The sequence below is a fragment of the Chiloscyllium plagiosum genome, unplaced genomic scaffold, assembly GCF_037043375.1.
Source record: "Chiloscyllium plagiosum isolate Xiang-an unplaced genomic scaffold, Cpla_swu_hap1 HiC_scaffold_12, whole genome shotgun sequence".
Classification (NCBI taxonomy): Eukaryota; Metazoa; Chordata; class Chondrichthyes; order Orectolobiformes; family Hemiscylliidae; genus Chiloscyllium; species Chiloscyllium plagiosum.
The window spans coordinates 75,502,644-75,520,569 of NW_028270150.1; the positions used below are offsets into that span (position 1 = coordinate 75,502,644).

A 17,926-nucleotide genomic window follows, 5' to 3' on the forward strand; every position below is an offset into this window, starting at 1 on the left:
GCAGTCAGTGTCTGTGGATGTGTCGGGGAGAGGGGGAGAGGGGGAGAGGGGGAGAGAGAGAGAGAGAGAGTGTCGGAGAGTGAGAGACTTTGGGTCAACCGGGACCTTGAGTTCATGCCAGACTACAGGTGACCCCACTGCGCCCCACACACCCTCTCTAACACATATGCTTCCACACTCTCACACTCATCCTCTCACAGACCTATATCCCTTTACACACACACACACACACACACACACACACACACACACACTTTCTCTCAAAGACACGCATTGCCCCCCACACATACACACAAAGGTTTGTGGGGTGAACTTGTACTTGCAGAATTACATTTTATTTTGCTCAAAAACTGCATGTAAGATTTTGCAAATCTCTCTCTTAGATTAGAATCAGTCTGAACATTGGAACACAGACAGCCTCACACCTTCAATGCATTATCTGGGCCGACATGTCACTGTTGTTAAAGTTCACTTGAGAATGTAACTTTAAGAAAGTTCGGAGATTTACAAACGAAAGAACTGAAACCAACATGCCCATTCTAAAAAGATCAGAGATTTAACAAACAATCCAGGTCTTTTTCAATATATAATTTCAGTTACGCCACACTGTAAACTTTTGCTATAAATTCTGTGTCTTGATCTTACATTCCACAACCACCCGATGAAGGAGCAGCGCTCCGAAAGCTAGTGCTTCCAAATAAACCTGTTGGACTATAAACTGGCGTTGTGTGATTTTTAACTATGAATCTAAGTGTTTAACTCCTGAATTATAACTTCACCTCCAATTTTATTTGGTTTTCTCTCCTGAGACTAACTTTCTTAAAATAATAACGTACCCACTATTTGAACATTATGTTTCACATACCTGTTAAGGACATTTCAGTTCTCTACCCACCAATCGCTACAATCCATCCACCCAATACATGCCGGTTAATTTTTATCAAGATCTTTATTCATGTAATCAGCCTTACTTTTCATCTCGATTCTTTATATATCCCTTGCATTCACTGCTCATTGTTTCTCTCTATCTCATGTACCATTTTCATTCGCCTGGCTACTGGCGTTTTGCTACCTGAAAACATTCCTGCCAGACTTTCCCATCATTTAAATACTTCAGAGAACTTAGCTAGCTACATAACCAATAAAATGCATGTCAAATTGCCTAATACTGTGATCTTATGTTTGTAAAATGACAATTTCAAGACAAAATATATCACACTCATGAAAACTAATCCTCATTAAAAGGCATCATAGAAAATTTACATGTTTTCTAGCTTGAGATTGATTGTCTATTCATTTGATATTTAACTATTCTAAAAACCAGTACTAGTTTTGGGTTGAAGATAATTAGTTTGACACATTGTGATCGCAGACGCAAGTCAAATACAAAGATAAGCCCTTGAATAAAATCAAACCAGAAGCGTTACACCAAATCTTCAATGGCTATCTTCGCAGGATTAGGTTGAAGTTTGAGGAATTCTTTCCAGTTATTAATGAGCCCTCGATTGTACTCATCTGTTTTTATGATTAGTCCACAGAGGTACTTTTGTCCAGTTTTGTCTCTCAAAGCAAAGCGTATTTCTCTTTCCGTGATGTTGTAGCTGATATTGATGAGCTGGATGAGGAAGAGGTAGCTCATCCCTGCAGTGACTATCGTGCAGTACCAGACACAGGTGAATGACAATGCCGTACTGTGAAATAAGGAAAGCAGAATTTACAACATTTCAGATATGTGGCGTTCACTCTGTAATTACCTCAGGTCAATACAGTCAGAGCAGCAAAACTGATTATAACAATGTTGTTCTATCAAAAAGTATTGTTCTAAGTAGTTTCAAAATAACTCAAATTTAGATATTATAAAAAAGACAGACATGCAAATGCCATTGTAAATTCAATATTTATTCTAGTTTGAACATAATTTACAATTTATTAAATATTTGTTGTGTAGACATGCATTTCATAATTAAGCATAAAAACTGAAAGCCGTTTAAACAATGAACCCTACTCCAATTTATAAAGCATCTGGTTATCTGAAAGTTCAATGAATTATTTTAAGACAATGAAATGACCAATTTGACAGGTCTGTTGTACTCAAGTTCAAGGCAAACTTATCGAGTTGTTCAGGGAAATTAGTGTTTTTGGGTAGACAGATAGATATAATTTCAACTGGAAATATTAGATACTATTAGCTGTTATGTAGATCAGTTTAACAAGCATTATCCTCCATCTTAAACATTTAGCCATTCTCTCTCCTTCCTCCTTTCAGAGGCTCCTTAAAACCAAGCTCTTTGACCAGACATTTGTTATATTCTTTACAGTTCCTTGTACAGCTTGGAGTTAAATTTTGTATGATGGCACTCTTGCAAAATGCCTTGGAATTCTGCCAGGGATGCAATGTACAATTCTCTATGCAGTGAGATTCTAATTGAAGACATGCTGAAAGTACTGAACAGCGGCAAATACGTTCCAAGTGAGCCTACCAACAATATCCCCTGGCTAATCTCATCTTGCCACCATTCAGTTATTATGCAATGGAGGAGGTAGAATTTTCTCAGTTAGAGATGGTGTTGCAAATGGAGAAAACAGTGAGATTAAGGAGAATATCAATTTTGTAATAATTATTCTTTATGCATTCCTTCATCGCAAGACATTCATTACTACTAAACAACTAATGTAACTGGTCGTTCCCTGTAGCCAAATCAATAAGATTAAAGCATTTTCTTTCCAAATTTAATGAAAGCCTGACAATGCTCAATACTTCAAATTACAAATAGTACGCTTGAAAAAGAAATCTATATGTTATTAAATATTCAGCAGTGCAGAATGAGAGTTGGAGTCAGACTTCTTAAACGCCGACTTTGCTAAGTCCTTCAATGATCACAACAGAAAGCTGTTTCTCAAGCTTGTTTTAAACTTGTACAGACCAAGATGAACATTACTTCCAAATATTCACTGCATCCTGTGACACTGAAACAAGAACCTGACCATCAGAGATGGCAAACAGATGATTTTCAGTTGGTATTCAGAATTATAGAATTTATTTTCATAGATGAAGGTCTGATTTGTGATTTTATTACCTGTGAATTCTCAGTAACTTCAGCAACAGAAAAAAGACCTAATTGTTGGAATATCCTCTGACTTACACCAGGATTTTACAAATGGCCAAGCACTTTCCTTAAATTTTGGAGCATACTACAAATTTGAGTGGCACTTAAACGCTCCCTCCATAGCCATGCGGTGCACTTTTCATCTGACATCAGAGATCGTCAGCCTTCATACTGAACAATAACCTTTAAGCACCAGTATTATATTGCTGAATATCTATTTTCACTTACATTTCATCAGGTTTGATTGTGAAGTCAACAACTTGGATTACAGGTCACGAGAAAGACAAGAGAAGGGCAAAAGTGAGTGAACAGGTTACAGGAAAAGGACAGAGCAGGTAGATAGGCAACAACAACTTACATTTATATAGCACCTTCAATATGCCAAGGCACTTCACTTCAGCATTACTAATAAAAGTATGACACAGTCACAGGTGAAGATAATCTGGACAGATGACCAAAAGCTTAGAACACAAGAGAGGTGGATTTAAAGACACATCTTAAAAAAAAAAGTAGAGGTATAGAAAAGAATTCCTTGACAGATAAAAGGCATGTGTGCCATTGCCGGACTGACTAAAACCAGGGTTGCTCAAAAGACCAGAATTGGACCTAGATTCTGAAGGATTGTTAGTTTGGGAGACAATTACAGAAGCAGGAAGAACGAGTTTATAATGGGATTTGAACACACGGATGAGAATGTTAAAACCGACCAGGTCATAATGCAACTCAAGCATAGGGATAATGGGTGAACGAGACTTGCTATCAGCAAAGCTACGGAGGTAAGCACGTTTACATATTGTGCAAGGGGACAGCACCAGAACAGCAACACAGAAGTAGAAATGAGCAGTAGGCTATTCAAATGTGCTCCTGTACTCAATGGTTCAGAACAGGTTCGGAAGAAGTCATACTAGAAACATTTGTTCTGTTTCTCGCTCCACAGATGCTGTCAGACTTGCCAAGTTTCTCCAGTACTTTCTGGTTTCATAGCAGACCTGCAGAGTGCTTTGCTTTTATTGAGCATTAGCCATCTCACTACCCATTGCTATGAGAATCCGAGGATGAAGTATGACTGGACCCAAGGACTAGTAAGAACTGTGGCTCAGTACTGCTTCCTTAGTTCGAAGGTCCTTTCCATTTCCTAATTTACAGCTATTTACAAGATGTGACTTTTATTCTCAAGAGTGAAGACACCTTAATTAATTCATTTTTATATTGTGCAATACCTGGACTCGGACAGCCTACTCTCCAGTTGGTTCAAAATCTTGTTGTTCTAAGAAACTATCCCCAAAACATGCTGTGAACTCAACAACGCTAATTTTGTCCATCTGGTTTCTCCAAACTATGTGTCATAAAATTTCTCCTAATTACCACTAGGAGAAGCTCCCACTATTTATTAACTTACACTCTACACAACCACCAGTGAATTTTTGCCTTTGTTAATTTTCATCTTTACATAAACCGCTTCTCCATCCTAGTTTCCTGAACATAGGCAACCCTTCCTATTGTGTTAGCATCATCACTAATTAACATGGCGACCCCTTCATCCTTTGCAGGTGATTCTCTGCCTACATTTGAATAGATAACTATGGAGAAAGTGAGGACTACAGATACTGGAGATCAGTGTTACTGGAAAAGCGCAGCAGGTCAGGCAGCATCCAAGGAGCAAGAGAATCGACGTTTCGGGCATGAGCCCTTCTTCAAAAGGCTTCCTGAAGAAGGGCTCACGCCTGAAACGTCAATTCTCCTGCTCCTTGGATACTGCCTGACCTGCTGCGCTTTTCTAGATAACTATGGAGTCAGCTAGAAGGTTGGAAGAATGGTACAATTCAGTTGAAGGGAGAAATGTGCTGCCCACAAATTCTACTCTATATACTTACTTTAAATTTCAAAGACAGACGGCCATAGAATTTGAATGATTGGATACATATGCATACATGGACCTTTTTCGACTTATTAAAATCATTGTTGAATTAATGTATTAGATTAGATTAGATTACAGTGTGGAAACAGGCCCTACAGCCCAACAAGTCCACACCGACCCGCCGAAGCGCAACCCACCCATACCCCTTTATTTACCCCTATACCTAACACTACGGGCAATTTAGCATGGCCAATTCACCTGGCCTGCACATCTTTGGACTGTGGGAGGAAACCGGAGCACCCAGAGGAAACCCACGCAGACACGGGGAGAATGTGCAAACTCCACACAGTCGCCTGAGGCGGGAATTGAACCCGGGTCTCTGGTGCTGTGAGACAACAGTGCTAACCACTGTGCCACCGTGCCGCCCACTAATTGCTGTGTATCTGAATGTAGGGCAAGAGACCTTCCAACTCTTGAACTGTCCATCTCCCTTTCCACCTATCCATTCCACCCTCCTCTCCGACCTATCACCATCACCCCTCGCCTTCATCTACCTATCGCATTCCCTGCTACCTCCCCCCCCCACCAGCTCCCATCCCTCCCATTTATCTCTTAGCCCTCTTGGGCCACATCACCTCCCCCAATTCCTGATGAAGGGCTTACATTGAAACATTGATTCTCATGCTCCTGGGATGCTGCCTGACTGGCTGTACTTTTCCAGCATCACACTTTCAACTCTGATCTCCAGCACCTGCAGTCCTCACTTTCTCCTAGTTGATTACAATCTTACTGCAGAGTCTCTTCCAAGGGTGCCTACTTGAAAGTTCTCCTCCTCCCTCCACAAAGATCTCAGTGAGTCTCTCACACTGCACCCACCCCCCTCCCCAGGTCATCTCCTCTGCCCTGAAGCTCTTCAACCACTTCCTGAAGATTTCACCACTTTCCCCATTTCCCCTCTCCTCACCTTATTCCCAGATCCAACCTTCCAACTCAGCATCGCTGTCTTGAACTGTCCTACCTGTCCATCTTCCTCCCCACCTATCTGTTCCATCCTCCTCCTCTCTGACCTATCGCCTTCACCCCCACCTTCATCCACCTATCACATTCCCAGCTACCTCACACCCCCAGCCCCACCCTCCTCCCATTTATCTCTCAGCCCCCTCCAGCCACCCCACATTCCTGATGAAAAGTTTATGAGATTAGATTAGATTCCCTACAGTGTGGAAGCACGCCCTTTGGCCCAACAAGTCAACACCAACCCTCCAAAGACTAACCCACCTAGACCCATTCCCCTACATTTACCCCTGACTAATGTACCAAACACTATAGGCAATTTAGCCTGGCCAATTCACCTGACCTGCACATCTTTGGACTGTGGGAGGAAACTGGAGCATCCAGAGGAAACCCACACAGACACTGGGAGAATGTGCAAACTCCACACAGTCACCCCAGAGGCAGGAATAAATCCTGGGTACGAGGCGCTGAGAGGCAGCAGTGCTAACCACTGAGCCACCGTGCTGCCCCAAATGCTTGAAACGTAGACTCTCCTGCTCCTCGGATGCTGCGAGACCGGCTGTGCTTTTTCAGCATGACACTCTTTAACCCCATTTTATCCCACCGTTGCAGTGATGTGCAGATTTTGAGAAAGGGGTTTTGTACAAGTTCTCCAAAAGGGATCATTTCCAAACTCTTAAGAAAGTGGACATCACTGATCTGACTGGCATAGCTCATCAGGCATTTAATCAATGACGTGTCTGGGCAAGGCATTGGTGCAAAGGGGCACAGGAGTGATACTAATTGGATAGTGGAGAAATGGTGCAGTTTCTCATTACCAACTGAGAGCTGCACTGGACTCTGCATTTCAACTCTATCCTCAGACCACAATATTTGTCTCAGAATCAGGGGACTGGTCTCTTAGAACCTGTGGGTGACTTGGATTCCTGCCCAGAATTGTTCGTTTCAGGGGCAAGACCAAATGATGTCAGGGAACATGCTGGCCTGACCGCACAGTGGCCAATTTCATTGACCTTGAAAAGATTATATCTGTAAATCTAATGCTGAATACGCAATGTTCAATCATGCACACCATGAAGGTGAATGATAATTGTAAGGGCATCTCCAAAATTTGCCAATAAAATCAGGACAGAATTAGAAAATAATATCAATGGACTGATGAATGTGTTTAATACTTGTCAATGGGGCATGGAGGTGTATTGCAGTAAAATGACAGACAAGGTGCGTGCATTATGTTTCATTGCTGAAAGTGATGCTTGAAATAGGCAAAATGGTCTAATACAATTCTAATCCTCAAACGACAAAAAAAGACGACATTCTGAGTGCCACATAACATTAAAATGCTGTGAGTAGCAAAAGGAAAAAGCAGTTTCTCTGGAAGGTCAGTTGTTTTAAGCAAACCACCAGCCAAGGTCAGTTACTATCACCTTCCTGAGGACTGGTGTCATGGCTGCTTCAAAGCTCAACTATTGAAGCATATTAAAAATCAAACTTGCCCAAAAATAAGTTTTATTTCTAATATCATTAGTTTTGTAAATATCGTCAAGAGTAAAAACTGGATGCATCTTGCAAAGTTGCTTTTGAAGAGCTTAGAAAATTTATATAAGAATTGATTTGCTTTTTCAAAAAAATAAATGGGTTAGACTTCCTACCCAAATGTGCTTCAACAAGCTTCAAAATGTCAACTACAATAAATCCCAAATCCGGCGAAGACTTTTAATTGACATCTTTGTGCTTCTAGGAAGAGGATGGAAGTTTTCAGCAGCCTAACTCCATCACCGCTCATACTCAGACCTGTCAGGCACTTTATGCACATTGTCTTTAGTATGGGAGTATTAACATGTAATGTGTACTGACATTTCGACTAGTTCTTTCACGCTGGACATTAGACTCGGCTCAGTGATAACACTCTTGTCCTCAAGTCAGAGGGCCATGGGCTCAAATCCCAATCCAGAGGCCTGAGCACATAATCCATAATGGCACTCCGGTATGGTACTGAGGGGACATCAGGCGCCCTGACTTTCAGATGAGATATTAAACCAAACTCCTGCTTAAAATCTGGTTGATCTACTAAAAGAATGCTCTCTAGGTGTGCAGGGCAAGACTTATTCCTCAACTAAAACCTCAAACAGATCATCTAATCAATTATTTCATGATGCTTTGTGTCAAGGTTCCCAGGATTTGCTATTAAAAGTAGGAAGTAAATATCCCACTGATTACAGTTGGTTTTAACTCTATTTGCGAGCTAAATAGTGCTTCCCTTTAACCCAAAGAGTGAATGACTCCTGAGAACGAAGAACAAATATTTGAGTGAGGCGGTATCCCAGTGCTCCCACTTGAGGTCAATATACCTCTCCATTGCCTGACCTGTGCAATGCTCATGAAGCAGTGACCTTGGATATTCTCTGTTCCATGTTTGAGAGGAGCACAGGCATTTGGGCCACAGGAAAGGTTCAGCATGGGGACTGCAATAAACAGACAACAGGTGACAAGGGCTGTTCTCTGGGGCAGGGCAGCCAGAGTTGCTCTGAAGTGGTGATGGTGACAGAGAGCTCAGAGAAGGAAAAGAAATCCAAGAGATGAGAATCTAAACATTGACTGATAGCATCTTCTCCCCAAAACAGACTGCTTCATATTGTTGTAGTGGTCACTTTGAAGTCAGCGAAGGATAAAACCACAGCCACTCTTAACTCAATCTAATACTTATTAACAGAAAGAAAAACAACATAAATGCACATCCTAACTCAATTACACGCCAGGTTGTGAGCATCTCTTGATTTCTGCTCCCGTAAAACCTTAATGCCGTTCACTTGCACGTAATTATGGGGAGGTGATGGCCGAGCAGTATTATCGCTGGACTGTAAATCCAGAGACCCAGGTAATGTTCTGGGGAACCCAGGTCTGAATCCCACCCAGATGGTGGAACTTGAATTTACTAAAAATCTGCAAGTAAGGTTCGATTGTCCGACAAACCCACCTACTTCACTCATGCCCCTTTGGGGAAGGAAACCGCCATCCTTCCACAGTCTGGCCTACACGTGACTCCAGAACCTCAGCAACGTGGCTGACTCTCAAGGGCCTCTGGGACGGGCAACAAATGCCGGTCTAGCTAATGACGCTCTCATCCCGTGAATGAAAAAAAGTTAAACACAATTGATATTTAATTAATGAGGACTGTACCAGAAATCAAACATTGTCATGCGTCCATGCTCCTTAGGAATCTTCTGTTATGAATATCCAAATTCTCCTAAGTCTGCAAAGCATATTTCCCAGTAATTCAAGAGCATGCCTTAAGTGATGGAATACACCTGACAGGTTGTGACAACCTCTGCAATTTCAAATCCCACTCCACTTCCAATGTTTTTTCCCTTTTAACTCTCACAGGCCTAAATTTAGAGCTTTTATTTTAGGAGAGCTGTGCCAGTTTTTGTCAGTTTATCTAAGCTAGCAAGCTTGATTATATATAATTACATTTTCATCCTACCTACAGTAAAATGGTAAGCAGCTGATGATCTCATGGTATATCTGGTTACAAACACTTTCGTATCAAAATAAAAAGCTTTCAAAAATCTATACTAAAACAAAAACGTTGTGATGTAAGAAACATTTCCAAATTCTTTACAACACTTAAGAAACTGGAACAATCCACACCGTCTGGGCTATGTGTCAGTAACAATTGACCAGATACTAAAAGTCGTAATGCAATTTTGTGTTCTTCTGGTAAACAATGATAAGCATGCTGCTTTACTCATGAAGTGTCCCAGAAGGTATGTGTTATTCATGTGATAACGTGAGAACAAAACAATTTAACTCTTTGTATTTTAAGACTAATCCCAGGAGGCACTGGTTAGCACTGGGCAGTTTAAATGCTGACCATTTGCCTCCACAAATGCAGATATCACAAATGCTTCTCCCCCCACCAACCCCCCAATCAGTTTCAATTGTAAATCAATCTCTAGGCTGTTACAGACTTGTGCAAATTGAACTCTTAATTGGGCCTCCACAGTACAAAATGGGTAGTAATATGCAGTCACTTAGCAATCTCGACAGAGATAAGAATGATGTGCATAAACTAGGAATATGAAGTCAAGTGAATAAATCAGAGTCAGAGAGACATACAGAATGGCAACAGACCCTTAGGTCCAACTCGTTCATATCAATCAGATATCCTAAACTGATCTAGTTCCATTTGTCAGCATTTGGCCCACATCCCTCTAAACCCTTCCTATTCACGTACCCTTCCAAATGCCTTTTAAAATGTTATACCTACTTCTTCCACTTCCTCTGGCAGCTCATTCCATACACACACCATCCTATTTGTGAAAAGGTTGCCTCTCCAATCCCTTTCAAATCTTTCCTCTCTCACCTTAAACCAGAGTTCTGGACTCTGAAAAAGATCTTGATAACTCATCGTATCCATGCCCCTCATTCTCCACACCTCAGCCTCTGACGCTCCAGGGAATATAACCCCAGCCTATTCAGCCTCTCCCTATAACTCAAACCCTTCAATCCCAGTGAAATAACTGCACAGAGGCTGGTATCCAGTCACCAAGTCATCCTTTATTGACATGTGCACAGTACACTGGCTGTGGCCAGCCAGCTCAGAGACAGTCCCCTGAACGGAGGAGCTTCTGAATCCCCCTGGTTATATTAGTCAGCCAGGGCTTTCCCGATTAGGGTTGTTAATCTGGGTCAAACAGTGACCTTGCAGTCAACAAAGTCAACTTGTATCCAACGACTACACCCAGAAACATCCTTGTAAGTCTTTTCGCAACCCTTTCAGATTGAACACCATCTTTCCTGTAGCAGGGAGACCAAAATTTAATGCAATATTCTAAAAGTGGCCTAGCCAATGTTGTGTACATCCGCAACATGACATCCCAACTCCTGTACTTAATGCATTGACCAATGAAGGCAAGCATGTCAATTGCCTTCACCACCCTGTCCACCTGCCTTCCAAGGAACTGTGCACCTGCACCCCTAGGTCCCTTGGCTCAAACTGTTCTAAGGAGAAAGTGAGGTCTGCAGACGCTGGAGATCAAAGCTGAAACTTTATTGCTGGAACAGCACAGCAGGTCAGGCAGCATCTAGGGAACAGAAGATTCGACGTTTCGGGCACATGCCCTTCTTCAGGAATGAGCAGAGAGTGTTCAGCAGGAGAAGATAAAAGGTAGGGAGGAGGGACTTGGAGGAGGGGCGTTGGAAATGTGATAGGTGGAAAGAGGTCAAGGTGAGGGTGATAGGTCGGAGTAGGGTGGAGGCGGAGAGGTCAAGAAGAAGACTGCAGGTCAGGAAGGCGGTGCCGGGCTGGAGGGATTCGGCTGAGACAAGATGGGGGGAGGGGGGATGAAGAAACTGGTGAAGTCCAAGTTCATCCCCTGTGGTTGGAGGGTTCCCAGTCGGAAGATAAGACGCTCCTCCTCCGACCGTCGCGTTGTTGTGGTTTGGCGGTGGATGAGTCCAATGACCTGCATATCCTCGGTGGAGTGGGAGGGGGAGTTGAAATGCTGTGCTACAGGGTGATTGGGTTGGTTCGTCCGGGTGGCCCAGAGGTGCTCTCTGAATCGCTCCGCAAGTAGGCGGCCTGTCTCCCCAATATAGAGGAGGCCACACCGGCTGCAGCGGATGCAGTAGATAATGTGGGTGGAGGTGCAGGTGAATCTGTGGCGGATATGGAAGTTTCCTTTGGGGCCTTGGAGAGAAGTGAGGGGGGAGGTGTGGGCGCAAGTGTTGCACCTCCTGCGGTTGCAAGGGAAGGTGCCGGGAGTGGAGGTTGGGTTGGTGGGGGGTATGGATCTGACAAGGGAGTCGCGGAGGGAGTGGTCTCTACGGAAAGCTGATAGAGGAGGGAAGGGAAATATATCCTTGGTGGTGGGGTCCGTTTGGAGGTGGCGGAAGTGACGGCGGATGATGCGCTGTACATGGAGATTGGTGGGGTGGTAGGTGAGGACCAGTGGGGTTCTGTCCTGGTGGCGGTTGGAGGGGCGGGGCTCAAGGGCGGAGGAGCGGGAAGTGGAGGAGATGCGGTGGAGGGCATCGTCGATCACGTCGGGGGGGAAATTGCGGTCCTTGAAGAAGGAGGCCGTCTGTGTTGTGCGTATTTTGAACTGGTCCTCCTGGGAGCAGATGCGGCGGAGACGAAGGAATTGGGAGAATGGGATGGCGTTTTTACAGGGGGCGGGGTGGGAGGAGGTGTAGTCCAGGTAGCTGTGGGAGTCGGTCGGTTTGTAGTAGATGTCCGTGTTGATTCGGTCGCCTGAGATAGAAACAGAAAGGTCTAGGAAGGGGAGGGAGGAGTCCGAGACTGTCCAGGTGAATTTGAGGTCGGGGTGGAAGGTGTTAGTGTAGTGGATGAACTGTTCAACCTCCTCGTGGGAGCACGAGGTAGCGCCGATACAGTCATCAATGTAGCGGAGGAAAAGATGGGGGGTGGGGCCAGTGTAGTTGCGGAAGATGGATTGTTCCACATACCCTACGAAGAGGCAGGCATAGCTGGGGCCCATGCGGGTGCCCATGGCTACTCCTTTTGTTTGGAGAAAGTGGGAGGATTGGAAAGAAAAGTTGTTCAGGGTGAGGACCAGTTCAGTCAGTCGAAGGAGGGTGTCGGTGGAAGGGTACTGGGTGGTACGGCGGGAAAGGAAGAAGCGGAGTGCTTTGAGTCCTTCGTGATGGGGGATGGAGGTGTACAGGGACTGGATGTCCGTGGTGAAGATGAGGCGTTGGGGACCGGGGAAGCGGAAATCCTGGAGGAGGTGGAGGGCGTGGGTGGTGTCACGGACGTAGGTGGGGAGTTCTTGGACTAATGGGGACAGGACCGTGTCGAGGTAGGAGGAGATGAGTTCGGTGGGGCAGGAGCAGGCTGAGACGATGGGTCGTCCGGGGCAGTCAGGTTTGTGGATTTTGGGCAGGAGATAGAAACGGGCGGTTCGGGGTTGTGGTACTATGAGGTTGGAGGCGGTGGATGCATTGGCATCTACGTTGATAGTGTTGTGAATACCTAGCTCATAGATCACGTGTTAGAGTCTTCATTTCTAATGTTAGGAATTAAACTTTAACAGTTTAAAAAAAAGGAATAAACGCAAATGTAGCACCTGAGGGAGTAGTAGAAAATGGTTGGTTCATTATGTTTCAAAAAGGTTAAAAGCAAAGAAGGAAAAGTAATTAAAAAGTTGGGGTTAAGAGACTGCCAAAATACCAAATACAAATGGTAGTTCAGAAGTTTACTCATGTTCAGCAAAATCAGAACAGAAAATTTGTGGGCAGCACAGTGGCTAGCAGCGCTGCCTCATAGCACCAGGGACCTGGGTTCGATTCCAGCCTTGGGCCACTGTCTGTGTGGAGTTTGCACATTCTCCCCAGATATGTGCGGGCTTCCTCCCACAATCCAAAGATCTGCAGGTTAGGTGAATTGGCCATGCTAAATTGCCTATCACGTTCAGCGGTGTGTAGGTTAGGTGCATTAGTCAGGGGTCAATGTAGAGTAATAGGGTAGGGGAATGGGTCTGGGTGGGTTACTCTTTGGAGAGTTGGTGTGGACTTGGTGGGCCAAATGGCCTGTTTCCACACTGTAGGGATTCTATGAACTTCTATGAAAACGCGGAGCTATAAGAACAACTTATATAGCTGAAGCTTGTTGCAATGGCAGTCTAAAGGGAGCTTATTCAAGCTAAACTGACTTTAAAACATTAATTAATTCCTAAAGATAGGATATGATGCAGAATATTTTGTTACAATTTCAATTTATCTGAAAGGCATGTTTGCTGGGGAAAAAAAAAGTTGACATTTGGAGCTGGGAAAGTGCTGAAGCAAAGAAATGGCTTCAGGCAGCTGTTATTAGCAGACTCAAGGACAGAAGAAATTCCTGTAAGCCATTAATAGTTCAGTGTAGCTGACAGTTCAGTAAATTAATCAGAAAAGCATCATCTGGTTGGTGCAGCTAAGGAATATTGGAGGTGGAGAAATCCCTGGGGCAGTACCAGCTTTGTGAAGCTGGCTGTCTACAAAAGAGCAGTAATTGCACCCATGCATTAGTTCTTGAGTGTCATCTTGGCAATCCAGTGGAGTACAATCTCAGAGGAAGAGATTGAATTCCTTGGACAAGAGCAGTCATTGAGGGTGTCTGTATTAGGGAAGCCTTTACAAGAATTCTGAAAGTAAATCTTCAAAATGTGAAGGCCCAGAATCCCTTGTCAGTGAGAAAATATGTCCACAGAACCTTTCTGGACCACATTTACTATGTGATGTGCTGTGAAGCATTCCACCACAGTTTGTCTATTACTTATATTTACCTCCTGTTAATTCTAGATGTTAGAGTACAAGTTATAAGAATACAAGTAGATAGTTTTTCTGTTCTAACTTTGTGTAATTTACGCTGTTTGTTCAAATCTGTGGAATCATGTTGTTTTATTTTCTTACTAAGTACCTGGGATGTAAAATTTATCAAAATTTAATCAAAACAATTTACTTGTCCCTAGCCAGACCAAGATATAAATTTGACAATCAAAGCAGAGACCTTAACAATGGGTTCAAAAATTCTCCCCATGACATTTAATATAAAAAATGTCTAACACAAGAAGGTACTCAAATGAGCTAATGTTGGACAATACAGAAATGTTAAGAATAAAGATGACAACATAGGATTTTACTTTGATGCAATTTATGTCTACAATTGAAAAAATAAGTCTTTTCTATTGCTATTTTTGCTATTCTGTTTTTTTGCATCCTTTGTGTTCTTCTGAATTCCTGACTGCATTACAGTTCCAAAAATGTCAGCATGTCTCAGGTATTTTTCTAGCCAGTACTTTGATGGATTATTTGAACTTGGGTCCCAAGAGTAAAGCCTAATGCTATCAATGATATTACCACTCTCCATTCTCAGCTGTGGCCTTTGGTGGAGGCTGATGGGGATGACTGAATAACCATCAGCTGCAGGAATCTGGTTCCTCATTCAGGAGTATAGTAGTTGCAAGGTGATAAAAATCTGGGAGAAAAGCATCTCATCCCAGAGACACTGGGCTGAGGGATTCCAAACTCTGCAGTTATCACTATTCACAAAGAAATTACAGAGGAATCTTGATTACCCGAACACCAATTATCCAAAAATCGGATTATCTGAAGGAGATCTCGAGGTCCCGACAGAAACATTACATCAAAGAAGACAAAAACATTACATCAAAGATGTGTGTCCAACACTGATCGTGTCTTTTGCTTACAGTGATTAAAAGTGCTGCCGAGAGCAGTCCTGGACAGATGGGAGCGCAGGCATCATCTCAAAATGACTGACCTCCCACCGTTTCCCTCCCCACACTTTCCCTGGAGTTGTACACTGGCATGTGCCCTAAACCCCCTTTCCCCAGATAATCTCTCCAACCTGTCTAGAGGTTGCAGTAAAAAGTGTTGTGTGTATGTGCGAGAGAGTGAGTGCGAGAGAGAGCAAGAGAAAGCGAGAAAAAAAGCAGTCTTGTTGTTGGTGTCCAGTCTGGCTACCCTGGAGAGGCAGTGTTGGGGGCAGGAGACAGTGTTGGACGGGGTTGGGAGGTTGAGGGAGGCAGTGTTGGACAGAGTTTGGGGGGTTCAGGGTGGGCGAGGGGACGGTATTGGATGGGATTGAGGGGGCGGGGGGGTGGCAGTGTGGTGGGTGGGCGGGGAGCAATATTGGACAGGGTTTGGGGGTGGGGGCGGTGGCAGGAGCTCACGGGCGCTGTGATGCTGCCTTATCTCCTGAACAGGAAGCAGATTTTACAGAAAACTCCAAACCCCAGAGGAAAGGCATTGAATTGATTAACTGAATAATAGCGCCCGCCATTCTCGTTCAGATAATTGAGGTTCCTCTGTATTAAACTAATCTCACGGCTGTACTTTGACAGGTTTTGGATTTAAAATTGTCTTCAAAATATTTTTCATTTTGACATATACATTTCTAACAAACACTCCTTCCAAGATTTTTAAAAATCTGGAAGTTGCATGACATAAAGATAGTGTTGACTAATTATGACAATCTCTTACCACGAAATTGACAGCTAATCCTGAGGAAATACCTGATTCTGGTGAACTTTGGGAAGCACACATCTGAATTTACTCAAACTGTATCTCAAAATATTCTTTCTTGAATGAAATCCACTTAATGATGATTTGAAAATTTCAACATTTTCTGCTTGAAACAACTCCTCCTATGGTGGCGGCAGTTTCACAGATGGATGACTTGCTTAGGAACAAAGACGTCAACCGTAGGGAAGATCAGTTAATGCAGCTTTGCAACTAGGAACATTCCAGTACAGGAGAAAGTGAGGTCTGCAGATGCTGGAGATCAGAGCTGAAAATGTGTTGCTGGAAAAGCGCAGCAGGTCAGGCAGCATCCAGGGAACAGGAGAATCGACGTTTCGGGCATAAGCCCTTCTTCAGGAATGAGGAAAGTTTGTCCAGCAGGCTAAGATAAAAGGTAGGGAGGAGGGACTTGGGGGAGGGGTATTGGAATTGCGATAGGTGGAAAGAGGTCAAGGTGAGGGTGATAGGTCAGACTGGGGTGGGGGCGGAGAGGTCGGGAAGAAGATTGCAGGTTAGGAAGGCGGTGCTGAATTCGATGGATTAGACTGAGACAAGGTGGGGGGAGGGGAAATGAGGAAACTGGTGAAATCCGAGTTCATCCCTTGTGGTTGGAGGGTTCCTAGGCGGAAGATGAGGCGCTCTTCCTCCAACCGTCGTTTTGTTGTGGTCTGGCGATGGAGGAGTCCAAAGACCTGCATATCCTTGGTGGAGTGGGAGGGGGAATTGAAATGTTGAGCCACAGGGTGGTTGGGTTGGTTGGTCCGGGTGTCCCAGAGGTGTTCTTTGAAACGCTCCGCAAGTAGCCAGCCTGTCTCCCCAATATAGAGGAGGCCACATCGGGTGCAGAGGATGCAATAGACTCCCCACCTACGTTCGGGACACCACCCATGCCCTCCACCTGCTCCATGATTTTCGCTTCCCTGGTCCCCAGCGCCTTATTTTCACCATGGACATGTACACCTCCATCCCCCATCACGAAGGACTCAAAGACCTCCGCTTCTTCCTTTCCCGCCGTACCGACCAGTACCCTTCCACTGACACCCTCCTTCGACTGACTGAACTGGTCCTCACCCTGAACAACTTCTCTTTCCAATCCTCCCACTTCCTCCAAACGAAAGGAGTAGCCATGGGCACCCGCATGGGCCCCAGCTATGCCAGCCTCTTCGTAGGATATGTGGAACAATCCATCTTCCGCAACTACACTGGCCCCACCCCCCACCTTTTCCTCCGCTACATCGATGACTGTATCGGCGCTGCCTCATGCTCCCACGAGGAGGTTGAACAGTTCATCCACTTCACCAACACCTTCCACCCCGACCTCAGATTCACCTGGACAGTCTCAGATTCCTCCCTCCCCTTCCTCGACCTTTCTATTTCTATCTCAGGCGACCGAATCAACACGGACATCTACTACAAACCGACCGACTCCCACAGCAACCTGGACTACACCTCCTCCCATCCTGCCCCCTGTAAAAACGCCATCCCATTCTCCCAATTCCTTCGACTCCGCCGCATCTGCTCCCAGGAGGACCAGTTCAAAAACGTACAACCCAGATGGCCTCCTTCTTCAAGGACCGCAATTTACCCCCAACGTGGTCGACGATGCCCTCCACCGCATCTCTTCCACTTCCCACTCCTCCGCCCTTGAACCCCGCCCCTCCAACCGCCACCAGGACAGAACCCCACTGGTCCTCACCTACCACCCCACCAATCTCCATGTTCAGCGCATCATCCGCCGTCATTTCCGCCACCTCCAAACGGACCCCACCACCAAGGATATATTTCCCTCCCCTCCCCTATCAGCGTTCCGGAAAGACCACTCCCTCCGTGACTCCCTCGTCAGGTCCACACCCCCCACCAATCCAACCTCCACTCCCAGCACCTTCCCCTGCAACCGCAGGAG

The 17,926-nt window shown here is 44.6% G+C and overlaps 1 protein-coding gene across 6 annotated transcripts in view; it reads right to left on the reverse strand.

The window, feature by feature from the left end:
* Positions 1-642: 642 nt before the first annotated feature.
* zdhhc23b (zDHHC palmitoyltransferase 23b) overlaps positions 643-17,926 on the reverse strand; it is a 72,800-nt gene continuing 55,516 nt past the window's right edge. For 5 of the 6 annotated variants that reach the window (XM_087992402.1, XM_043700626.2, XM_087992405.1 and 2 more), the window contains one exon: positions 643-1,691. In XM_087992402.1, coding sequence (XP_087848528.1) covers positions 1,424-1,691 — 268 coding nt within the window. In that variant the 3' untranslated portion in view covers positions 643-1,423. Of the gene's footprint in view, positions 1,692-10,525; positions 10,780-17,926 lie in introns of those variants that run through there. The other variant, XM_087992404.1, reaches the window with a different exon arrangement.